At 40.2% G+C, this 23,128-nt stretch overlaps 1 protein-coding gene across 5 annotated transcripts in view; it reads right to left on the bottom strand.

Moving 5' to 3' along the window:
• The window catches only part of LOC115645873 (collagen alpha-6(VI) chain-like), a 113,368-nt gene that overhangs the window by 23,267 nt on the left and 66,973 nt on the right, over nt 1–23,128 (bottom strand). For all 5 annotated transcript variants that reach the window (XM_030551086.1, XM_030551083.1, XM_030551084.1 and 2 more), the window contains exons 19-31: nt 22,820–22,885; nt 21,100–21,153; nt 19,849–19,884; nt 18,072–18,134; nt 16,967–17,029; nt 14,256–14,318; nt 12,892–12,954; nt 12,641–12,691; nt 11,003–11,038; nt 8,152–8,214; nt 2,147–2,209; nt 968–1,003; nt 827–863 (exon numbers count right to left, since the gene is read on the bottom strand). In XM_030551086.1, the coding sequence (XP_030406946.1) occupies nt 827–863; nt 968–1,003; nt 2,147–2,209; nt 8,152–8,214; nt 11,003–11,038; nt 12,641–12,691; nt 12,892–12,954; nt 14,256–14,318; nt 16,967–17,029; nt 18,072–18,134; nt 19,849–19,884; nt 21,100–21,153; nt 22,820–22,885 (694 nt within the window). The remainder of the gene's footprint in view (nt 1–826; nt 864–967; nt 1,004–2,146; nt 2,210–8,151; nt 8,215–11,002; nt 11,039–12,640; nt 12,692–12,891; nt 12,955–14,255; nt 14,319–16,966; nt 17,030–18,071; nt 18,135–19,848; nt 19,885–21,099; nt 21,154–22,819; nt 22,886–23,128) is intronic.

Here is a 23,128-nt window from a genome sequence, read left to right as displayed (position 1 = left end):
GTCCCTTAATTTTCATTGCATGTTCTTTCTGTGGATGTCTATGGTCCCTGGTGTCTAACAGAGTTTAGAGAAATAGATATAACTCAGCAAATTATCCAAACTTCTGAATTTGTTTCGACAAATTCCATGGTTCGAGACACTGGACTGAAACATTCTAACGTTTTCTCAAATATTCTCTGCTTAGCCCAGCTCAGCTGAACTTTCACTGAAGATCAAGATTAGTCACATGAGTAAGGGTCCATAATCTGTATTTAAGATTGATTTACATAAAATAATGTAATTTACTTACTTATCTTCCCTTAAGGACACTCAGGGCATTTTCATTATTAATCTGGACACTAGCCCTTTCCAAGTGCCCCAAGCACCTAATTCCCATGAAGTCTATTTTATACACAACAAAGGGAACACAGATCCCTAGAACAGTGATTGCCATTTAAAATAGTCTTATATTTCAAAAGAGGGCTTTTGTTTGTTTCATAATTTGTGAACTTTCAAAGGAAATCAGAGAAGCATGTTAGAAATGATCATGCAGAGTTACTGACTGATTACTAGAATCAATAGATGTTCACCAATTCACTTAGTGCATGGTACAAACACAGCTAAAACAGCATGGTAAAAAGGATCTACTATGAGCTAAAAATACTCTTTCGAAATGAAAGCTCTTTACTTGTCAAGCACTTACTCTCTCTTTTGCATGTAAATGGCCGTTAAGTCTGTGCATTGAAAAATAAGTGGTAACTAGAACTTGATTTTCTTTCCCTAAAATATCACTTCAAGTGCTGACCCTTTAGGTGATGCAATTTTATAAAGCAAGATATGTACTTACGGCTGTGTCTGCGCACATAGTCAATGACTTCACATGGCTGCAGAACAGAAACAAAACAAGGAGAAAGAAAGAAATTCTTAGCTGATGAAGTAGTTTATTTCTAAATGTATACTGACTATAGAACACGCCAGAGATACATACGGGAAAAGGGTGCAGTCCCATTGTTCCTTTAGCGCCCTAGAAGAACAAGATTGTAGATTACTAAATAATTTAAAGCTTTCAACTGCCTGGATAATTATAATTATTAAACTGCAAGAATGGCTTATACAGTGAGACAATCGTATAGTACAATCGAGTTCTGCTATATTTTCTTTCTTTTCATTTAATATGTATTGTGCTGTGGTGGCAATTTAAGTTCCAGAATGGTGGGATCATGATACCCAAACAGAAACAGAAAGAGTTATTTTATTTTAATGGGCTTTGGGGAGAGAGAGAGAAGAATAAATAATTAATATATATGGGAATCCAAGTGCTCAGCACCTTTGAAAATCAGGTGCAATGTTGCTGCCCCTAAGCATCAGTCCAATATATCTTTGTGTGACATTACTGCCGCTTATGCCCAAGTAATGATTACAAACAAAAATTAGATTTGAGTGGAGTCCAGATTCAATTTCTGAGAGGAGTGAAATCTCAGCTCACTTTTATTGGGACCTTTTAATTCCAGCCTGATATTACAAAACTATCAGAAAACAACAGAAAGCTGCAAACTTAAGACATGGCTAGAAAAAATTCCAAAAACCAGAAATACGTTCCTAATTAAAAAAAAAATGCAACACGTTTTCTTTAATTGCCAGTTTTCAGGAGAGGCCCAAGGTCCAAAGGTAAAAAGGTTGCACCTACATTTTAAGTACAATTAGGCATTTAAAGAGTTGTCTAGATTTGCATGCAAAATTAGGTTTGGGCATCTAAATAGTCATTTGCACATGCAAATACCCGATTTGTGCTCTTAATTGCAGTACTGTGAAAATTTAGACACACAAATTACATGCATAGACTTTGGGTCTCTTTTTCCAAAATCTGACCCTTAGAATTTTAGTTCAAATATTGTAACATAATTTGATATACAAACAAACACACAAACTTATTGTCCTATTGCTGGCAAAAATACAGAACTGGCATTTTCTAAGTGACATCACCAAGCAGCTTACAATATACCTACCTCTGGCATCCCAAAATGTGAGTGTATTAATGATTTAGACTCTTGAACACATACTGTAGCCTGAGACAGGAAAAAAAAATCTCCTATACTTGCCTTAAAATTTAAAGGGAGTACCTTTTATGCAAATAAAATTACATACACTTTATGTGGTCAATTCATACCCTGTGTCCTGGAAATCCCTTGTCTCCTGGAAATCCCTTCAGACCAAAAGGACCTGCAGTACCCTGGAAACATTGGGATAAATTAGACAGACAGACAGACAGACAGACAGACAGACAATCTACAAATGGTATATACAGCAATTATGATACTATTGCATACTTCTCTACTCTAGGGCCCAGTTCTCCATTTCATTAATGCCAGTTTTATACCAGTTTAACTCCATTCAGTTTAATGGATATACTCCTGATTTATAGCTTGGTGAGAAGAGAATCAGGCCCTATATATTTTTACATAGAACTATTCTGAAAAGAAAAATGGGATGGCAGCATACCACTGCTTTTCTTTGGGTGGTTGAGCTGAATGCTAGCAATGCTTACAGCACAGTGACTCAAGAGATAGGGATTCTACTCCCATCTCTACTATGGACTCTTTGTGTAATCTTGGGATAGAATCTTAACTTCCCTGTGACTTAGTTTCATCATGGTAAAACGGGAACAACAAACCTTGCCTGCCTACACCTCACAAAGACACTGAGGCTAAATTCATTCATATTTGTAAAGTGCTTTGATATCCTTGGATAGGAAGTGCCAAATAAGTGTCCCACTCCCTCTATCCCTAACTATGCACCCCTAAACAAGTTCAACCATCACTGACACAATCCCTGCACCAGGAGGGCAAGTGCAGTGGAAATAAAGCCAGCTTCAGAGTCTCAATGTGTGGATGAGACGATGGTGTAGAGAGGAGGGGTTCAGATTTATTAGGAACTGGGGAAACTTTTGAGATGGGGGAGCCTATATGGGAAGGATGGGCTCCACCTAAACCCAAGTGGATCCAGACTGCTGGCACTTAACATTAAAAAGGTTGCAGAACAGAGTGGAGCACGTGGATCGGACAGAGACTTCTCTTGGAGGAGAGTCTATTGATAGAGATTCTCTAGGTTCTAGTCAGGAGGAGAGGCTGGAAGAGGATAAAGTATGGGTCAGATCACACGAGAAACATTCAAATAAAAATTAATCTGACATCAGAAAAGGGCAGACAAATAAACAGTGACAAGTTTTTAAAGTGTTTGTACACAAATGCTAGAAGTCTAAATAATAAGATGGGTGAACTAGAGTGCCTCATGTTAGAAGATATTGATATAAGAGGTATCACAGAAACCTGGTGGAGTGAGGACGATCAATAAGACACAATCATTCCAGGGTACAAAATATATCAGAAGGACAGAACAGGTTGTGTGGGGGCGAGGGGAGGGAGGAGGAGGAGGAGGAGGAATGGCACTATATGTGAAAGAAAATGAAGTAAAAAATCTTAAATGAATCCACATGTTCCACAGAATCTCTATGGATAGTAATTCCATGCTCTAATAATAGATCCCTACTGTTATATTCTTATCAACCACCTGACCAGGACAGTGATAGTAATGATGAAATGCTAAGGGAGGAGATTAGAGAGGCTATCAAAATAAAGAACTCAATAATAGTGGGGGATTTCAATTATCCCTATATTGACTGGGTACATGTCACCTCAGGATGAAATGCAGAGACAAAATTTCTCGATACTTTAAATGACTGCTTCTTGGAGCAGCTGGTTCGGGAACCCACAAGAGGAGAGTCAATTCTCAATTTAGTTCTGAGTGGAGCGCAGGATCTGGTCCAAGAGGCAACTAGAACAGGATTGTTTGGAAATAGTGACCATAATATAACAACATTTAACATCCCTGTGGTGGGAAGAACACCTTAACAGCCCAACGCTGTGGCATTTAATTTCAGAAAGGGGAACTATGCAAAAATGAGGAGGTTAGTTAAACAGAAATTAGAAAGGTACTGTGACTAGAGTGAAATCCCTGCAAGATGCATGGATACTTTTCAAAGACACCATAATAAAGGACCAACTTAAATGTATACCCCAAATTTAAAAACACAATAAAAGAACTAAAAAAAGAGCCACCGTGGCTTAACCGTGGCATAGTTAACAACTATGTAAAAGAAGCAGTGAGAGATAAAAAGGCATCTTCTAAGAAGTGGAAGTCAAATCCTAGTGAGGTAAATAGAAATGAGCATAAACACTGCCAAATTGAGTGTAAAAATATAATAATAAATTCCAAAAAGGAGTTTGAAGAACAGCTAGCTAAAAATTCAAGGAGGTAAGAACAAAATGTTTTTTAATTACATCAGAAGCAGCAAGCCTGCTAAACAACCAATGGGGCCCCTGGATGATTGAGATACAAAAGGGGCACTTAAAAAAGATAAAGTCATTGCGGAGAAACTAAATGAATTCTTTGCTTCAGTCTTCATGGCTGAGGACGTTAGGGAGATTCCCAAACCTGAGCTGTCCTTTGTATGTGACAAATCTGAGCAATTGTCACAGACTGAAGTGTCACCAGAGGAGGTTTTGGCAGGAGCGGCGCAAGTGTTTTTGGCGCCCTAGGCGCAGGGCCGGCTCGCCGGTCCCACGGCTCCGGTGGACCTCCCTCAGGCATTCCTGCAGATGGTCTGCTGGTTCAGCGGCTCTGGTGGACCTGATGCAGGCATGCCTGTGGATGCTCCACCAGAGCCGCGGGACCAGCAGACCGTCCGCTGGCATGCCTGTGAGAGGTCCACCGGAGCAGTCTGCCGCCCTCCCAAATCCTGGTGCCCTAGGCGACTGCCTGGGTCACCTAAATGGAAGCACCGGCCCTGGGTTTTGGAATTTCTTGATAAATTTAACAGTAACAAGTCACCGGGACCAGATGGCACTCATCCAAGAGTTCTGAAAGAACTCAAATGTGAAACTGCGGAACTATTAACTAGGATTTGTAACCAATCCTTTAAATTGGCTTCTGTACCCAATGACTGGAAGATAGCTAATGTAACACCAATATTTAAAAAGGGCTCCAGAGGTGATCCTGGCAATTACAGACCGGTAAGTCTAACGTCAATATCAGGCAAATTAGTTGAAACAACGATAAAGAATAAAATTGTTAGACATGTACAAGAACATAACTTGTTGGGCAAAAGTCAACATGGTTTCTGTAAAGGGAAATCATGTCTTACTAATCTATTAGAGTTCTTTAAAGGGGTCAACAAACATGTGGACAAGAGGGATCCAGTGGACAGTGTACTTACATTTCTAGAAAGGTCCCTCACCAAAGAATCTTAAATAAATTAAGTTGTCATGGAATAAGAGGGAAGATCCTTTCATGGATTGAGAACTGATTAAAAAGACAGGGAACAAAGGGTAGAAATAAATGGTAAAATTTTCAGAATGGAGAGGGGTAACTAGTGGTGTTCCCCAAGGACCAGTCCTAGGATCAATCCTATCCAACTTATTCATAAATGATCTGGAGAAAGGGGTAAACAGTGAGGTGGCAAAGTTTGCAGATGATACTAAACTGCTCAAAAAAAGTTAAGACCAAAGCAGACTGTGAAGAACTTCAAAAAGATCTCACAAAACGAAGTGATTGGGCATCAAAACGGCAACTGAAATTTAAGTGGAGAAATGTTAAGTAATGCACGTTGGAAAAAATAACCCCAACTACACATGCAATATGATGGGGGCTAATTTAGTTACAACTAATCAAGAAAGAGATCATGGAGTCATCATAGATAGATCTCTGAAGACGTCCATGCAGTGTGCAGCAGTAATCAAAAAAGCAAACAGGATGTTAGGAATAATTAAAATAGGGCTAGAGAATAAGACGGAGAATATCTTATTGCCCTTATATAAATCCATGGTACGCTTACATCTTGAATACTGTGTACAGATGTGGTCTCCTCATCTTAAAAAAGATATACTGGCATTAAAAAAGGTTCAGAAAAGGGTAACTAAAATGATTAGGGGTTTGGAACGGATCTCATCTGAGGAGAGATTAAAGAGGCTAGGACTTTTCAGCTTGGAAAAGAGGAGGCTAAGGGGGGATATGACAGAGATATATAAAATCGTGAGTGATGTGGCGAACGTGAATAAGGAAGAGTTATTTACTTGTTCCCATAATATAAGAACTAGGGGCTACCAAATGAAATTAATGGGCAGCAGGTTTAAAACAAATAAAAGGAAGTTCTTCTTCACACAGCATGCAATCAACCTATGGAACTCCTTGCCTGAGGAGGTTGTGAAGGCTAGGTCTATAACAGGATTTAAAAGAGAACTAGATAAATTCTTGAAGGTTAAGTCCATTAATGGCTATTAGCCAGGATGGGTAAGGAATGGTGTCCCTAGCCTCTGTTTGTCAGAGGTTGGAGATGGATGGCAGGAGAGAGATCATTTGATCATTGCCTTTTAGGTTCACTCCCTCTGGGGCGCCAGGCATTGGCCAGTGTCAGTAGACAGGATACTGGGCTGGATGGACCTTTGGTCTAAGCCAGTAGGGCCATTCTTATGTTCTTAGCTATGTTGGTCCAAGGTTCTCCTCTCATGCTGACACACCATTTGAACACCATTTTAAAGGTCATATTGCACAGCTCCAGCAGCAGACAGTGACTTTAGCAGGACCAAGCACCTGGCTCTTGAAAAGGGAACTGACTGTATTTCAGAAAAGCTTCTTCTGGCCCAGAAGTGAGTGTGCTACAAATTAAACTACCATAGCACAACACACACACATTTATAATCCAAATGGTATGCTGCCTCTTTTGGTTTATTAACGTCCGTTGGCAAAATTTCCATAAGGTTCTAAATTTTTTGGGAGTATAAGGTTTCACTGACTTTCAATGGGACTGAGGTTCCTAAATCACTTGGCTGCTTTTGAAAAGTTTACTCTTTGTTAGAAATTAATGGATCATAGGCACCATGTCACATGTAATATCTAACCAATAACATTTTACATGTACAAAAAAACAAAAAAAACCCCTAAGTCAAGAACCCAATCTGGCTCCCATTGAAGTTAAAGGCAAAAGTCTCTGATTTCAGAGGGAGTAAGATCAGTCTGAAGTGAGGGGAAAAACAAGTCACAGTGTGATAACTACAAAAAACAAGAGTTGAAAAAGGTTAGCAATTTGCATGGCTAACTTATAGTACAAAACTACTACTATGCCTTTGCCTGTCCTTTGTCAGAGGAGTTGAAAATACAGTTAAACAGGAAACAATTACCCCAAAAGAAGTGTTTTGTTTACCTTGGCCTATTAAATGAAGAAGATTTGGCAAATCTATCAGACTCTTCCCACAGAATTTGTATAAAATAATTTGACATCGTGTTTCCCTGATTTGGAGCCAGCTCTGTGCTACACCAGTCTTCCAGTGTAAATTATTCAGGTTGCCATTGGTCATAAGAACAAAAGAACGGCCACACGGGGTCAGGCCAATGGCCCATCTAGCCCAGTATTGGGTCTTCTGGCAGTGGCCAATGCCAGGTTCCCCAGAGGGAATGAGCAGAACAGGTGATTATCAAGTGATTCATCCTGCCACCCATTCCCAGTTTCTGGCAAACAGAGGCTAGGGACAACATTCCTGCCCATCCTGACTAATAGCCATCGATGGACCTCTCCTCTATGAGCTTATCTAGTTCCAGGTCCAAAGACAGACAAGGTGGATGAGGTAATATCTTTTATTGGACCAAGTCTTCTTGGTGAGACACAGGCTTTCGAGCTACACAGAGCTCTTCTTCAGGTCTGGGAAAGGTACTCCCAGCATCACAGCAAAAGGTAAGGTGGTACGGATTGTTTAGCATAAGTAGTTAGCACAGATTGTAAGGGACCATTCAAGGTAGTGGCCCATTACACTGGTCCGAAGAGACGACAACATGGCATCCAGCAATAGGCCACTGGGGGCCACCCCTTGCGCTAGATTGACCTTCCATAGCTGGCTACACCAGTTTTAGATGTGCTCGTGATACACAAAAGCAACTGCATCAGAGCGCGTGATCTGGACTATTGTGCTTACAACCAATGTAATACACATAAATTCAGCATGTTAAAGGATATCTATTTAAAACAGATTTCTATCACCTGGGCAGGTAAAATGACATGTGATTTCTACATTAACAACAAGTCAATCTCAAGACAAATCAATATTCATAAAAAAGAGTGCTTGCCATTTTTCCTCTGATTCCTTTTGGTCCAGGTTCTCCTGGAGGTCCTGGGTCTCCAATTCCACCCTAATTAATTGGATACAGCAAAATTAAAGTGTGAAAATGGTTATTCATTAAAACAAAAATGTGAATAACTCAAGAAATGGCTCCTGCTGTTTATTCTTCCATTCATACATCTCGCTTTTAAGAATGCAAAGACTGATACGAAATAGGTATATACAAAAATATATACAAGTAGCACTGTGTGTGGTCTCACCCACCCCCAACAAAAGATTCTTTCAGAAAATACACATTTTGCTGAGTCAATGGGGAATATTTAAGTTCTTATTCTTTCCATGTGGAAGTGTTTCTATTTAGAATGCTAATACTCTACCACTGATGGTTTTTGTTAACATATAATGGTCCTAAACACTGACCATTAGATTTTTATATGTAAATTTTGGTAAATGTCAATTTCTCCGTACATACACAAACTGATTAAAAAAGTATCTCCATCAACAGCAGACATTTACAGATCAGCAAAGTAAGAAAAATGCTGCTTGAGAACTTATCAGGGACTTCTCAGTATTGGGATGCAGACCTCAGCATACAATCCCCATATCCTATCACAGCACCTGGGCAGCGAAACCTTATTGGTCTGGCTATGGTGACAGCCTCTGTGCCTGCAGAAAAGCAAGAGGCGATTTGCCCCTAACCTAATTGCTTGGGAAACATTGATTTTTAAAGATGGATCCAACCTAAGAGTCTGGATCTGAAACATGTCTGAATTTTGAGGAGACAAGTTCACAATCCAAACCCAGATAAAGATCCATATTTCACAGCTGGTCTCTATTTTTACTATGGGCTGAACCAAAACTCTAGATTCTGTTTTGAATTTTTTAGCTCAGGCCCTTCTGTAACTTAATTGGATGTTGGCTCAATGCTGTCTTTATTTTAGTTAAGTTTTAATTAAATGAAGCAACTGATCCATATTGCATATTATTACTGTATAAGGGTTAGAGAAGATGTAAAAACTTTTAGATCTTTTTTAACAGTATTTTTCATTGATACTTCCACTGAAAACGCTTTGTTTTGCACTACTAAAATTAAAAAGAAGATATCAAAATGCTCTTTGTGCCAGGTTTATTTTGGCATCTACCTGTGAGAAAGTTTATAAAGTACAGCATACCATGCTGACTATTTTACTGTGTTAATTCCCAGTTGTGCAAGATTATTGGTATGGAACAAATATCTCCTTACTATATTTAGACTCCCAGCATCAGACACTTAGCCCTCTCCTGCTACTTTGAGCAGCTCAAAAGAGAATCAACTAGCTGGAGATCTATCCTAACAGGGCTGGTGGATGATAACCCTAGTGCAGGAGAATCCCCTGGTGGTATAAAGTGGAAGTAACTGGCAATATATCAACTACTTCCCTCAGGATAGGGTGTTTGTCAGGGGAGCACAAGATATAAGGTGGATTCTGGTCATGTTCTGGTGATCTCTGTCAGAGGAGATTATTCCTGTCAGTGCAGCAGAGGATAAAACAAATCTGGCACCATTGAAGTCAACGGGAGAAGGATCGAGACCTTAGAGTAGCTCTTCGCCTGCTCCTAGTTTCCTTCGGACACAACTGATCAGAAAAGTAGAAAGGTGGCATAAAGTCGTCTTTCCTCACCCTGATTCAACTCTAGAGCAATTAAAATATCAACAGAAACACATTCTGCAGTAGAAACAAAAGAATGGAAGAAACAACTTGTCTTTTTTGCTTAAAAGTGACTAGTTAGGCCTACAGTTTCCCCATGTATTCTTTCTGGTTTTATATATTCTCCCTCAAAGAAGCTATGTCAGCAGTACATGACTTTGGGTGTTTGGTTTTACAATTGCAAAGAAGTGCTAATAGTTAAGGATGAGCATGTCAGACTTGCTTTTAGGGCTGACATTTAAAAAAAACTGGAGCCTTTTAATATGTCAAAATGGGTAATTTCTCCCCAAAATGGGTAATTTTGATAATTTGATCAGCCATGTACTATTATATATTATTTTTTCAATCTGTAATTTGTGTGTAATTCAGGAGATGAGGCAATGAATTTAGTTGGTCTATACATAGATATCAGCATATTTTCACCATCAGTTACGCAACACATTGATGTCATACTTCATATGTAATGCACAGCACAAAAGTCTAGTCAATAGTGTATTTTTCATACACATAGCTTCAATAGACTATGTATATCAAACACAGATTCATATACAACACTACAAGACAAAACGCAAAAGTGCATCTAAGGCTGTGCAAGATATTATCTGGGGATTTTTTCTGACACTTTGTTTGGATAATTGTGCTTTGTAACTGCTGACACTATTTGCTACCTGCTCCATGTTACTGACAGGAAGAAGTGGGACACACACTCCTAAACCAGCAGGCACAATACACAGCTATTTCTATATTTAGAGAATCATGTTCCCAGAGGCTGTTTCAGCACATCTCTAAATGTAAGATTTGACTCCAACAACAATCTCAGAAATGAGACACAATAATTAAAAGCGATAAATTAAAAAAAAACTTTAAAATTTCCAAGAAATAAGGTGATCAAACAAGATTTTTTTTAACCCTTTAGTATCATAAAGAATTTCAGATGTTGAGAGATAAATCAGAACTTTCTTCCCATGAAACATCAAGAATGTTTCTTTTATTCTACCAAAAATCTACCATTGAAACTTATTTCCATCCTTAAAGTCTCCACTCTGTTATCTTGTTTTTATGCCAACATAATGTTAAGTGCAGAATTCTGTTGGTGCAAAAGTGGTGTAATGGAGAGGATACTCCAGTCTACTGACCAGAAAGCTACAACATTAATGTGAAGTACGATACCTTCCGTCCAATATCTCCAGTGAATCCTTCTTGTCCCTGTTATTTACAGTAAATAAGATAAAATTATCCATTACATTGATATTTCTACTCAGTTTTTTCTCCTATATTTGACTTTTCAGAAGCAGACACATAACCCAATAATAAGCAGTGAAACTGGCAATATGCTGGAAAACAGTATTATTGTTGCTATTATTTTTTGATGTGCTGACATGCATTGTACAAAATGCAGAAGACGACACAGCCCCTGATGCAAGAAGCTTATAATGTAAGCTGAATGATACAACTGATGCATAAAGGGCCAGACCCAACTCCTGTTAGAGTCAATGAAAAGACTGCCGTAGATTTTAATGGGAGTTGGGTTGCACCCAAAATATATCTGCAGACAAAGAAGTTTAGAGCCCAATCCTGCAATGTGCTGGTTATCCTAAATTCCCAATGGGAGCACCTTTCTGGATTAAGTCCTAGAACATATGAGGTATTTGGGGAGGGGGAATGGCAAGAAGCATAGTAGGGGTGTGACAGTATGTTACTAAAGTGGGGTAGGCTTGCCAGAAGAAGGGTATTTAAAGATGAGGTTTGCATTAGTAGGGTTAAAAGACATGGATGGAGAAGTTCAGGGAGTCTGGCAGTAGTTACCCACAGCAAAGACAAAAAGCTTTTGAAAAGTGTTCTGTTCTCCCTTATTTTACTCAGACATATATCATTTAAAATATAAAGAAGCACTGTACTTTACTGGGCTATTCATGTGCTCCTAATTGCGTCGATATATTAAAAGGAAGTGACTATGTAAAGATGAAATACTCCAGAATAGCTTTACTAGTTTTTCCTAAACACAGACAGGAACTGTACAGTGAACAGGCACTGGCTAGGCTGTCAGGCATCTGTGGCTATGACAGAAAGATTTGATATATCAAAATATTAGACCTCACAATTCAGAGTAGAGGGGAATCAATATTGGAAGCATTTTTTTTGAGTAAATTAGAACTATTCTTTGATTAGTTTTAGTGTGGCAGAATTTTCTCTCTCATTTCAAAAGAAGTTTTGTAAATAATGATAAATGTAAATGTGAACTTATTTAACTGTAAAATATATCTAAGCTATATAAAAATATATCTACAGAAGGATATATCATCTGATTCTATCCTTCTCCTGCACACTTCATGTGTTGCTTGTCTTTTTAGACCGGAAGCCCTTCAGGGCAAGAACAATATCTTCCTGAGTGTGGACAGCATTAAAATATTTTTACAATAACAACAATATTAAAATAATGCTCCAATAAATAATAGAGTTATTACTATTATATTTTTATCTTTTACTCTAATTTTAAGAGTTTATAACTTATTTTCTAATGTTTATATGTTGCCATAGGCACACATGGCAATTGACAGACAAAGAAAAACAATCCCAATGACTTTACAACCTATGGCCCTAATCTTACGACTTGAGCCATACGGTGGATTTTTATGGATCCCCTGCAAAGTCAATGGGTGCAGAAATCTGCCTGTGTGGATCAGATTGCAGGATTTACAGTCAGAGATGATAATGAAACAACATTTTTCCCCTGCAGTTTTCACTCTCACTAAAATAATGTAAAAACAAGTTAAGAGTTTCCATTTATTTTTCCTTTTTCATGTTTACCTTTGCTCCTTTCTCTCCTGGTCCACCATATCCAGCAGCACCATCGTCTCCCTGTGAATAAACCATTATATTTAAATCATCTGCTTTTTCTGTCTGTGCTTTACTCCAGCTATTAATGTCTATATTAATTCTAAGCGTCTGTGTAGCAACTCAAATGTCAGGAGGACAGAAAGAAGCGACAGGATTGGTGATTTATAAATTAAGGACTAGATTCTGGCTACCACTGCACATGGAGAGAATAACACACAAACCTGCATTCCCCGCTGACCTGGTGGCCCTCTCTGTCCTGTCTCTCCAGGATCACCATATTCTCCCTGTTAAATGCAATAAATATGATCTCAGACTTGTAAGTAATATCTTTTAAACCACAGAGCCTGATTAATCTTTCTATCCAACTGATTTTAAGAATACTGTAGAAGCTACAATCCAAAAGTTTAATAAATATAAACAGTAAATCTCACGCCATTACTTATGATTAAGGCTGCATGTCTGTCATGGAGGTCACGGAAGTGAGATACCATGACTTTCTGTGACTTCTGCAGTAGATAGTGCGGCTGGCTCAGGGGCTACCCAAGCCGGGCAGCCCCTGGCCAGCAGCAGCAACAGCTTGGGTGTGTGGGAAGGGGCTCAGTGCTGGGGCAGGGGTTGGGGTGCGAAGCAACGTTTACCTCGGCATGGGGGGGCTCCCCGGCTCTCACTGGCATGTCCCTGCAGCTTCCAGGCATAGGGACTAGGTGGCTCTGCGCACTGCCCGTGCCCCCAGGCACCATCCCAGCAGCTCCCATTGGATGCGGTTCCCAGTCAATGGGAACTGTGGAGCCAGCGCTTGTGGCAGGAGCAGCTCACAGAGCCTGCCTGGATGCCCCTGCCCCTTGGAGCTGCAGGGACATGCCTGTCAGAGCCAGGTAGGGAGCCTGCAGCCTGGCCAATCCTTTCCCCCCAGTGCCAGTGGGGATCACAGGCTGTGCACTGCTGCCCGCATTCCCCCCTCCCCCACCCAACACCAGTGGAGGTCCCAGGCTGTGTGCTGCCGCTGCCAATCTCCCTCACAACACCAGTGGGGGTCCCGGGCTGTGCACCACCACTGCCAACCTCCCTCACAACACCAGTGGGGGCCCCAGGCTGTGCACCACCACTGCCCACCTCCCCCACAACATCAGTGGGGGTCCCGGGCTGTGCGCCGCAGCCACCACCAGCTGTGTTGCCCTTGGCACCAGTGGAGGAGTCGGGCCACCCCCCTCCCAGCACTCCCTTCCTCCCCACATCCTGCCCCCACAGAGTTCCCGCAGGATCCCTGGACCAAGTTTTAGTTAAGAGTATATAGTAAAAGTCATGGACAGGTCATGGGCTGTGAATTTTTGTTTACTGCCCGTGACCTGTCCATGACTTTCACTAAAAATACCTGTGACTGAAACGCAGTCTTACTTAGGATTATGCATGGCCCTTGAACTATGCACACAGCTGCCACTGAGGTCAAAGACTGGTAGTCATTCAAAAACACCCGTTTATTGACTTTTGCCTGAATGATTGTTTTAGGAGCAGGCTCAAAGGCAAGATCTTCAGGTGGGAACAAACAAACTTTTAAAACAGAAGTCATTAATGGAATGAAACCTACTTTATTTCCTCTCATCCCAGGACTGCCAGGACTCCCTTTTGGACCCGAAGCTCCCAGTTCACCCTGAAATTAAATGAATATATGATATCTAGTGAGAATTTGGAAAAAACAAACAAACAAACAAAAACACACTACCAAATCACTTTGCTTCTTTTTGCAACTGGTAACCACCATATAATGTTCAATGGCTCAGCTTCAACAAGTAACACCACATTAGCACTTCATGTAAAATGACAAGAATCTAGTCTCAGCTGTGCCACCTGTGCTTTCTCCATAGCCATCTGGCAGGCAGCAAAAGCAGTCAGCATAAATAATGCCTAGAGTCATTGCTTCAAGTCTAGACCAAACATTTATTTTCCTACCAGCATGGCAGCAACATTGTACAAGATGAAGGCCATTTACGGTTTGACTGGTACAGAACATTTTTTCAGTATCCACCAAACATTGCTTTCTCAATTCCAGACAGAGATGTGTCTATAAAGTAATTATACTGTAGACTTAAAACCTATTCTTAAAAAAGAATCCAGATAAAGTTACTACTGGCTTCTCATCCACATAGTTTCTATAGTAGTCATATATAAACCAAAAAGGCCTAATTCTATCTTTAGTTAAATGGATACAATTTCCACTGCTTTGTAGCTGGTTTATATGGATAATATTGATTTCAATGGGAGTTTCCCACTCCCATCATAAACAGAAGCAGAATTTTGTCTCACTTTTTTATTTTGTCACAGTGGCCACATCTTTCGAACACAAATAAACCCAAACAACATATATGGCTTGAAGGAAGTTTACAAGAGAGAACCAGGAGAAGACCTATTGTTAGCTTCAGGGAACTCCCTAATACAGTTTCTTCTTTTGTTGAAGCTCAGTGTGTCTAGCTCTTTAAGTGCAATGGTTTTCCAGAGACTCTGGTCACAGGAAAGGTGGCAACTTGTCAGAAATAGAGAAAATCCTGAAAGAAATTAGGAATGTAGCCTCTCTGCTTGGTAAATTGACTGTAAATACTTCGGAAACATGCAAAATACAGCTGCTCAGTTAAGATGCAAAGTGCCTGTCATAAACAGATAGTTAAGGGTTAATGTCTGTTTTACCTGTAAAGGGTTAACAAGCTCAGTGAACCTGGCTGACCCTGACCAGAGGACCAATAGGGGGACAAGATACTTTCAAATCTTGGTGGAGAGAAGTCTTTGTTTGTGCTGTTTGTTTTGTTCATTGTTCGCTCTCAGGACTGAGAGGGACAAGACGGACACCCAGGCTTTCCCAATCTTTCTGAATCATGTTTCAAAATAGTAAGTAATAGCCAGGCAAGGCGGATTAGTCTTATGTTTGTTTCCTCAACTTGTAAACATATGTTTTTTCTGGAAGGATTTTTTACCTCTGTTTGCTGTAACTTTGTATCTAAGGCTGGGGGGGGGGGAGTCCCTCTAGTCTATATGAATCTGAGTACCCTGTAAAGCATTTTCCATCCTGATTTTACAGAGATAATTTTTACTTTTTCCTTTCTTTAATTAAAAGCTTTCTTTTTAAGAACCTGATTGATTTTTCCTTGTTTTAAAATCCAAGGGATTGAGTCTGAACTCACCAGGGATTGGTGGGGGGGAAAGGAGGGGGATGGTTAATTCCTCTTTGTTTTAAGATCCAAGGAGTTTGGATCTGTGTAAGCCTCTCAAGGCAAGCCAGGGAGGGGAAAGTCTGGGGGGAAAAGGAGGGGGAAGGTTAATTTCTCCTTGTTTTAAGACCCAAGGGGTTTGGGTCTTGGATTCCCCAGGAAAGGTTTTGGGGGAACAGAAAGTGTGCCAGACACTACATTCTGGCTGGTGGCAGCGTACCAGATTTAAGCTAGTAATTAAGCTTAAAAGTGTTCATTAGAAGTCCCCACTTCTTGAACTCTAAAGTTCAAAGTGGGGAAAAAACCTTGACAGTGCCAAATACAAAAAGCAAAAACAGCAACAGAATCATCAGACATTTCTTGTAGACAGTATTGCCAAGAGAATGGAAAGTATGGCAACCAAGCAAATATAAACGTTAGGTGAGACTTCAAACATACTCAGCACTGGCCTACCTCTCATCCCATTGATTTCAATGGGAATTCCCCCCAATGTTTGAAAAACTCAGCCTAGAAAAATCAAACTGATAGTGGCTCCATCTGCCAGATTTGGATAGCTTTCTTGTTAAATTAGCTAGTAGATAGGTCCAGATTCGGTGATTGTACCGTGGTTCAGACTCAGTGGTCCAGTTACTGTGACTGTCAAGGTACCAGTTACAGCTTCCTGAGTCTCATAGTTGTATGTCATTTAATTAAATACTATCATAAAGCAAAAATTCTGTTATTTTCTTACCCTTGAGTAGTTCATTTTACAATCTTAAAACCATTATTTTAATCTATGTTTTGCAATATTTATGCAAACACACACATGTTCCTGTACCCCTAAATAAACTGGTGGGTCATGTTAGAATATAAAGAAAATTGTTATATAGCTATTGCAGATTTTTTTTCATATAACGTCAAACAGTTTAGCATTGCTCTGAGATGTTTAAAATTCCTTTAGCCCGTTATGAATACATTTCTCTCTGACAGAATATCATGATACACCACACAGAAATTTTGAAACAAAAAACACAGTAAAACAGCAGCAAAAATGTAAGTCTCCCACTAGTTACACACACAGTGAGTAGAACACTAAGTGAACTTCACACAGTATTTTTACCTGAAGACCTTTACTTCCTTCACTTCCTCTCTCTCCTTTCACACCTCTAATCCCTCTTTGTCCCTAGAAGGTATGTTAGATGACAGAAAATCCAGTTAACACACAAATGCATATATTACAAACAGAAATATTAAATACCCTGTCTTAAGAAATAACACCACATAGCCCTTTATATAGGCTTTATGTCTTGCAAGTGCTCTTAAAACAACATCTGATTCATCCTTATATCATTATGGTGTGAGAGGTATTCTCCCCATTTTACATACGGGGAAACAAACATTCAGGGGCACAGCTACACTCCAGCTGCATAGGTGGGGGTGGGGGGAAGCAGGGAGGACAAGGGAGATCTGTAGGGGGAAGGATGGGAGGAATCCTTCCAGATGGCAAGACACTCTGAAGGGAGGCTGCTAAGATGTCAGCAAAGGTCCCCGGTGGCACCAGGACCTCCCACCAAAGCAAAACACAAAGCAATAAAAATGGGGAAAAAAAGTAATCAGTGAGTTCTAGCACACACAGTTACAGACATTGGGTTCCCATAGCAGACAGTCAGCCAAGAATGGGAGTTCAGCTGCCCACAAGTCTCTTCCTGCTCAAGAGGTCCAGGTGCACACAAGAACTTAAGAAGGGCCATGCTGGATCAGACCAATGGTCCATCCAGCCCAGTATTCTGTCCTCCGACAGTGGCCAATACCAGATGCCCCAAAGGGAATGAGTAGAACAAGGCAATTATCAAGTGATCCATCCCCTGACGTCCAGTCCCAGCATCTGGTAGTCAGAAGATGGGGCAATTTGGAGGGGATGTGTGGTTACTCGCTGCGGCCCTGAAAGGGTTACAGCCAGACCTGGGAAAGGGATGGGGCTGTGAGCCAAAGACTAGCCAGATGGGGAAGGCAGCCACAGCTGGGGCTATGCCCCAATCAGGCCACAGCTGACCCTATAAAAGGCTGTGGGCCGGAGCTCAGGCAGTCTCTTTCAAGCTGTGGAGAGAGACAGGCCTGGCTGCTTGAGAGCTCAGCAGGGTCGTGTTGTAATTTTTGTGGTCAGAAGGGGGTCACGATGCAATGAAGTGTGAGAACCCCTGACCTAGATGAATGTTAATATTCACCTGGGATCCTGGAAATCCTGGTTCTCCTGGAAAGCCCTTTGAACCAGGAGCTCCTTCCTCCCCCTGTATTAAGAGACAGACTCTTGTAAGAATTTTCTCAAGTAATCATAACAGTGACTGATCTGCCAGGAGAACAGTATGATATTTTAAATTTCTAATACCATTTATTTGGCATTTGAACACCTCTCTTCTTTTCATTAAGTGACCTTTTTCTAAAGAGTCAGCATTTAGATCAAATTACATTTTTTAGCATAGTGTCTTCACAGACTATCAGCATATCCCACCATATTTTTTAAAAAGTTGGTCACTGCAACGCATGGATTTAAAAAAATGTTTTTAAAATCCAGAAATTCAGTGAAGCTTATTTATTGCCACAAAGCAGGCTGAACTTATAACCAAGGCAGCTGTTATAAGACAAAACTCCTGAAACGTGGTTTTTGAGACATGGTTTTTCAGTTTAGCAGTTGGACAGTCCCTTGCCATACAATTGTGCATAACTGAGGGAGAGTGCAAGGAGCCTCCTGTCCATGTTTTACCTCTCTTTAGGGGCACATGACAATTTCAACTCTGCACTCACCTCAGCCCGAGGACTCTGTGAGGCTAGCACATCTGTAGACTTCAAAGAGGCAAGCAGAATGTGCATGTCTTCTGGATTCTATCCCATACTGCTCCTAACATGGGGCAGTGTCTAATCAATGCAATCCAGTACTAGGTACCGTGCAACATAATGTGTCTTTATCTTTGTTTACAGAGCAAAAAGTATTTTGTAAAGAAATGTTACCAGGTTAAAAATCTTCTTGAAACAAACACACTTCTAATATCTCAGATGATTAAAACTGGAAATATTTATTCTGGTTTAATTTTCAGTTTTTCATTTCTCTGCCTTTGACAACAAAAATCTCAGTTTCACTTTTAGTGTCTCAGTGCTGTTTGAACTGAAAACACTGCAGGGAAATGATTATTTTTGTTGCGATGGCAAGTTACGGAAACTTTTTTATTGCTCTCAGGTTTTGTAAAAACTTCTTGTTGCAAGATCTCATTTAGATTCAAGTTTGACTTGAAAATGTCCTTCAAATAAAATATTATGCATCCATAATCTTTCATTATTAATGCTCTACAATGCCATATTTTGTACAATTTGGATTTTTATAGTGCTCGTTATAGTATGAGGGCCCAATCCCGCTCACCTCATACAGGCAAGCTCAGATTCAATAGTCCAAGTCTATTCAGCAATGTATCTCAGCACAGGCTTACTCAGTACAATGACATTCCATGATTGTCACTCTTGTGTGTCACTCCGAAGCCTAGAATGTCTGTATAATCAGTGTGAAGAGATGAAAACAACTACAGGCATGACTGAAAAGCTCTTTTTGTTTATACTACCATCAGGTTCGATCATCACTGAGATTAGTAGTCTGCTATCATTCAATTTTGAAGTTCTCAGCCATTTTTGGCCTTTTTAAAAAAACAACAACATACATACATACGACTTTACGGATTACACCGAGGCAACAGCATGGGCTTTCATCCTGGTTCTCATGAATGGGACTAGTTCTTCAGTGGGACTTGTGCAGCCTACGCACTGCTGAACTAGGACCCACAAGTAGTACCACTGAAGTCACTGAGATTAATTGCATGAGTAAGGCAAGCAGGATTTGTCCTTTATCCTATATGCTATAACAAATTTAAAATAAATATTGGACTCCTTCTGCAAATATTTTAGAAGGCAGGAAAGCTCCCACGTTAGTCCTACTGTAGATATGGGAAATTAACCTACCTGTGGACCTGGTGTTCCTCGTCGACCTTTTGCTCCCTGACACAAGACAAGATAGATGTTTGTTAGACATCTATTAGACCCCAGTTATATCTCTCAGTTAAATGACAAACAGTAGAGAAGCTGTGGCAACTATGTCAATTTTTTTTCCAGATAATTTGATGTTCACACAATGCTTACTACAGGCTCAAGTTATTGTACATGCTAGAACGGTGACTGAGAGCAAAGCAAATGCGAATGTCATTATGGATATGTCAGGATATTACTTTGCTATCCCTTTTTCTTAATGCTCACAGGCTTCAGTCCTGCTGTGCCAAGAGAAGGACTAAAACATTCAGGCCCCGTATGCCCTGGCAAAACAGATGTGTTAATAGAATTGGTTTTGGCAGTAGAGCTTAAAGACATTTCCCACCAAGCAGAGGGAAAGGTTCCCACCTTTTTCATCTGTTCTTATCGATAACTGCCTATGACAGAGTGCTAGGCAAGAAAGACAGAGTCAGCACTCTGTTCACAGCCGCTCCAGTCAAGCAAGGCAGAATGGAGCTGATTAAGCACAGCTGTGCCTAATTTGTGGGTAAGGAAGGGCAGAAGGCTAATTAAGCCCTTAGGCAGAGCCTACAAATAGGTACAGGAAGAAAGTGGAAAGGGGAAAGCAGGCAGAAAGAGAGATTGTGTTCCCCTACTTGTTACAAGAGATGTATGTATTATGAAGGTCATGGGAATCCATTTGTAAATAAACTGCACAAGGTGTTGGACCAGCACAAGGATCTCTGAGTAGTTTGTTGACTGGGACAGAGGCAGGAGCCTGGTGGCCCCACTACACTGCCACACCAGAAGAAAGAGTATGTTAGAGAAATTCTGCAAAGATAAGGATTTACATTTTCTTTGGAAGGAGAAAAAAGAAGCGTTGGGGGACAGCAATAGTTGGGGGACAGAAGCTGGACAGTATTGCAATAGGTTCCGAATTTGAAAGAAATGAGGAAGCTATTTTGTCTCTGATAGTTAGACAGTTGTGTTGGGTAGTCCTATTCAGGAGGAAAGAGTTTGCCTGGAATCAGAGGCTATTGCTAGTGTTAATTTTTTCAGGGCAGTCTATCAGAGATTTATTTACCTCATCTTCCTACGGTGAACGGAGGCTGACAGAGTGATCGATCAAGATTAAATTTATGGACTCTCAGATCATTCTTTCTACCTTGGATTAATTTCAAGCATTTCCTTTGCATATTTAGTCTCCTTGTCTATATGGGTTCTTACTGTGGTTCTCGAAGAGCCTGGTGACCCCGGTAAGCCCACTGGTCCTCTTTCACCCTGGAAATGGGAAATTTAATTTCATGTTATATCTCAATTGTCACTCAAATTCCAAACATTTTATATTTTTCCAGATTATTAAGCCATCTAGTCATGAACAGTGGACATGCAAACCAATGGGAAAAATAATTTTCATAACACTTGGGCACACAACCTCTGTAACTGCTTACCCCTGTCAGAATTAAGAACTGAAACATAGTATTTTAATTGCACGGCTTCACCTATGCAACACTGTCAAATAATGTCAAAGAAATGCCATTGTGTTATGGTACATTTCAGAAAGTACCATCAAAATAATCAATGATGTTGCCCTCAAATAATATTTGTCTGGAAGGTGCTGCATGTTGGTCATTACAGTTTCCATTCTGTTTTGTATATCAACACTGATCTCCAGCATACTGTGCAGACAATCCAAGTCTTGTACTGGTGCTCCATAACTGCTCTACAGTGACATCAATAGAAGTTCAGGAGGGCTTGGCACTGTGTAGTATTAGGCACGTAAATAACTCTCAGCACTTTCCCTGCACACACACTTTGGAAGATTTTCTGTGGAAATTCATTAATTTACAATACTAATAATAATAGGTATGTCATCGATGACAGTAGGTCTGATTATTCATCACATATCCACACCTTAGTTATTTTTCATCTCTTTAAAAAATTTAAGACCATTTCCAAAGCTGGACCGCAGAGCGCAGATTCATGGATCTCAAGTCACCCATAAGGCTAGAATCAGAGAGCCATAGAAATGTAGGATTGGAAGGGACTTCAGCAGATCATCAAACTCAGCCCCTTGCTGAGGCAGGACAAAGTAAACCTAGACCATGCATGACAGGTAGCCTCCAGTGATGCGGATTCCACAACCTCCCTTGGAAGCCTATCACAGAGCTTAACTGCCTTTACAGGTGGAAAGTTTTTCCTGCTATCCGACCTAAACCTTCCTTGCTACAGATTAAGCCCATTATTTCATGTCCTACATTCAGCCGACCTGGAGAACAACTGATGGTCATCCTGTTTACAACAGCCCTTAATATATTTGAAGACTTATCAAGTCCCTCTCTGAGTCTTCTTTTCTCAAGACTAAATATGTCCAGGTTGTTTAACCTTTTCCTGTAGGTCAGGTTTTCAGAACCTTTCATCATTTTCATTGCTCTTATCTGGACTCCCTCCAATTCATCCACATCTTTCTACCTAGAACTGGACACAGTACTTGAGTTGAGGCCTCGCCAAAGCCAAGTAGAAATGAACAATTACCTCCAGTGTCTTGCATACAACTCTCCTGTAAATACATCCCAGCATATTAGCCTTTTTTGTAGCTGCATCACATTGTTGATTCATGTTCAATTTGTGATCCACTATAACCCCAGAACCTTTTCAACAGTACTACTACCTAGTCAGTTATTCCTTATTTTATAGTGGTGCATTTGACTTCTCCTTTCTAAGTGTGGTACTTTGCACTTGTCTTTACTGAATGTCATCTCGTTGATTTCAGATGTATTGTGTGGTATAAAATTAGGAATGATAGAATTGTCATGCTATATTTAACAGTCTTGGTTATTAATGGATTAATTTTAATTTGCTCTATATAGCTATATTTTAAAAGGATTGTAGGTTAGTATTTGAAACAATGTACTGTAAACAAAGTCACATATTTCTAAATAGTTACCTGGCTTCCCTGTTCTCCTTTTGAACCTTTGGTCCCTGCAATGTCATTGTCCAATCCAGGGTCACCCTAAACAAAGACAGAAAGTTAAGTACATTTATTTCCCATGGGAGCTGATGGCGCTTAATATCTCACAGTAGATGCTCAGCACCTTTCAGCATTGGGCCCTGAAAAAAGCATGGGAAAACGCGGATGGAGTTAACCATTTCTTATGTCTAACAAAGAGTAATCGCCTATCAGCCTTTACGCAATATTGATAAAATATTTGTAGTTTTTGTTTTTATGAAATTGCAGTGTTGTGAGACTTCACAG

The sequence above is a fragment of the Gopherus evgoodei genome, chromosome 2, assembly GCF_007399415.2.
Source record: "Gopherus evgoodei ecotype Sinaloan lineage chromosome 2, rGopEvg1_v1.p, whole genome shotgun sequence".
Lineage (NCBI taxonomy): Eukaryota > Metazoa > Chordata > Testudines > Testudinidae > Gopherus > Gopherus evgoodei.
The sequence above is the reverse complement of the archived record's forward strand: the minus strand, read 5'-3'. Positions and strand labels throughout refer to the sequence as shown.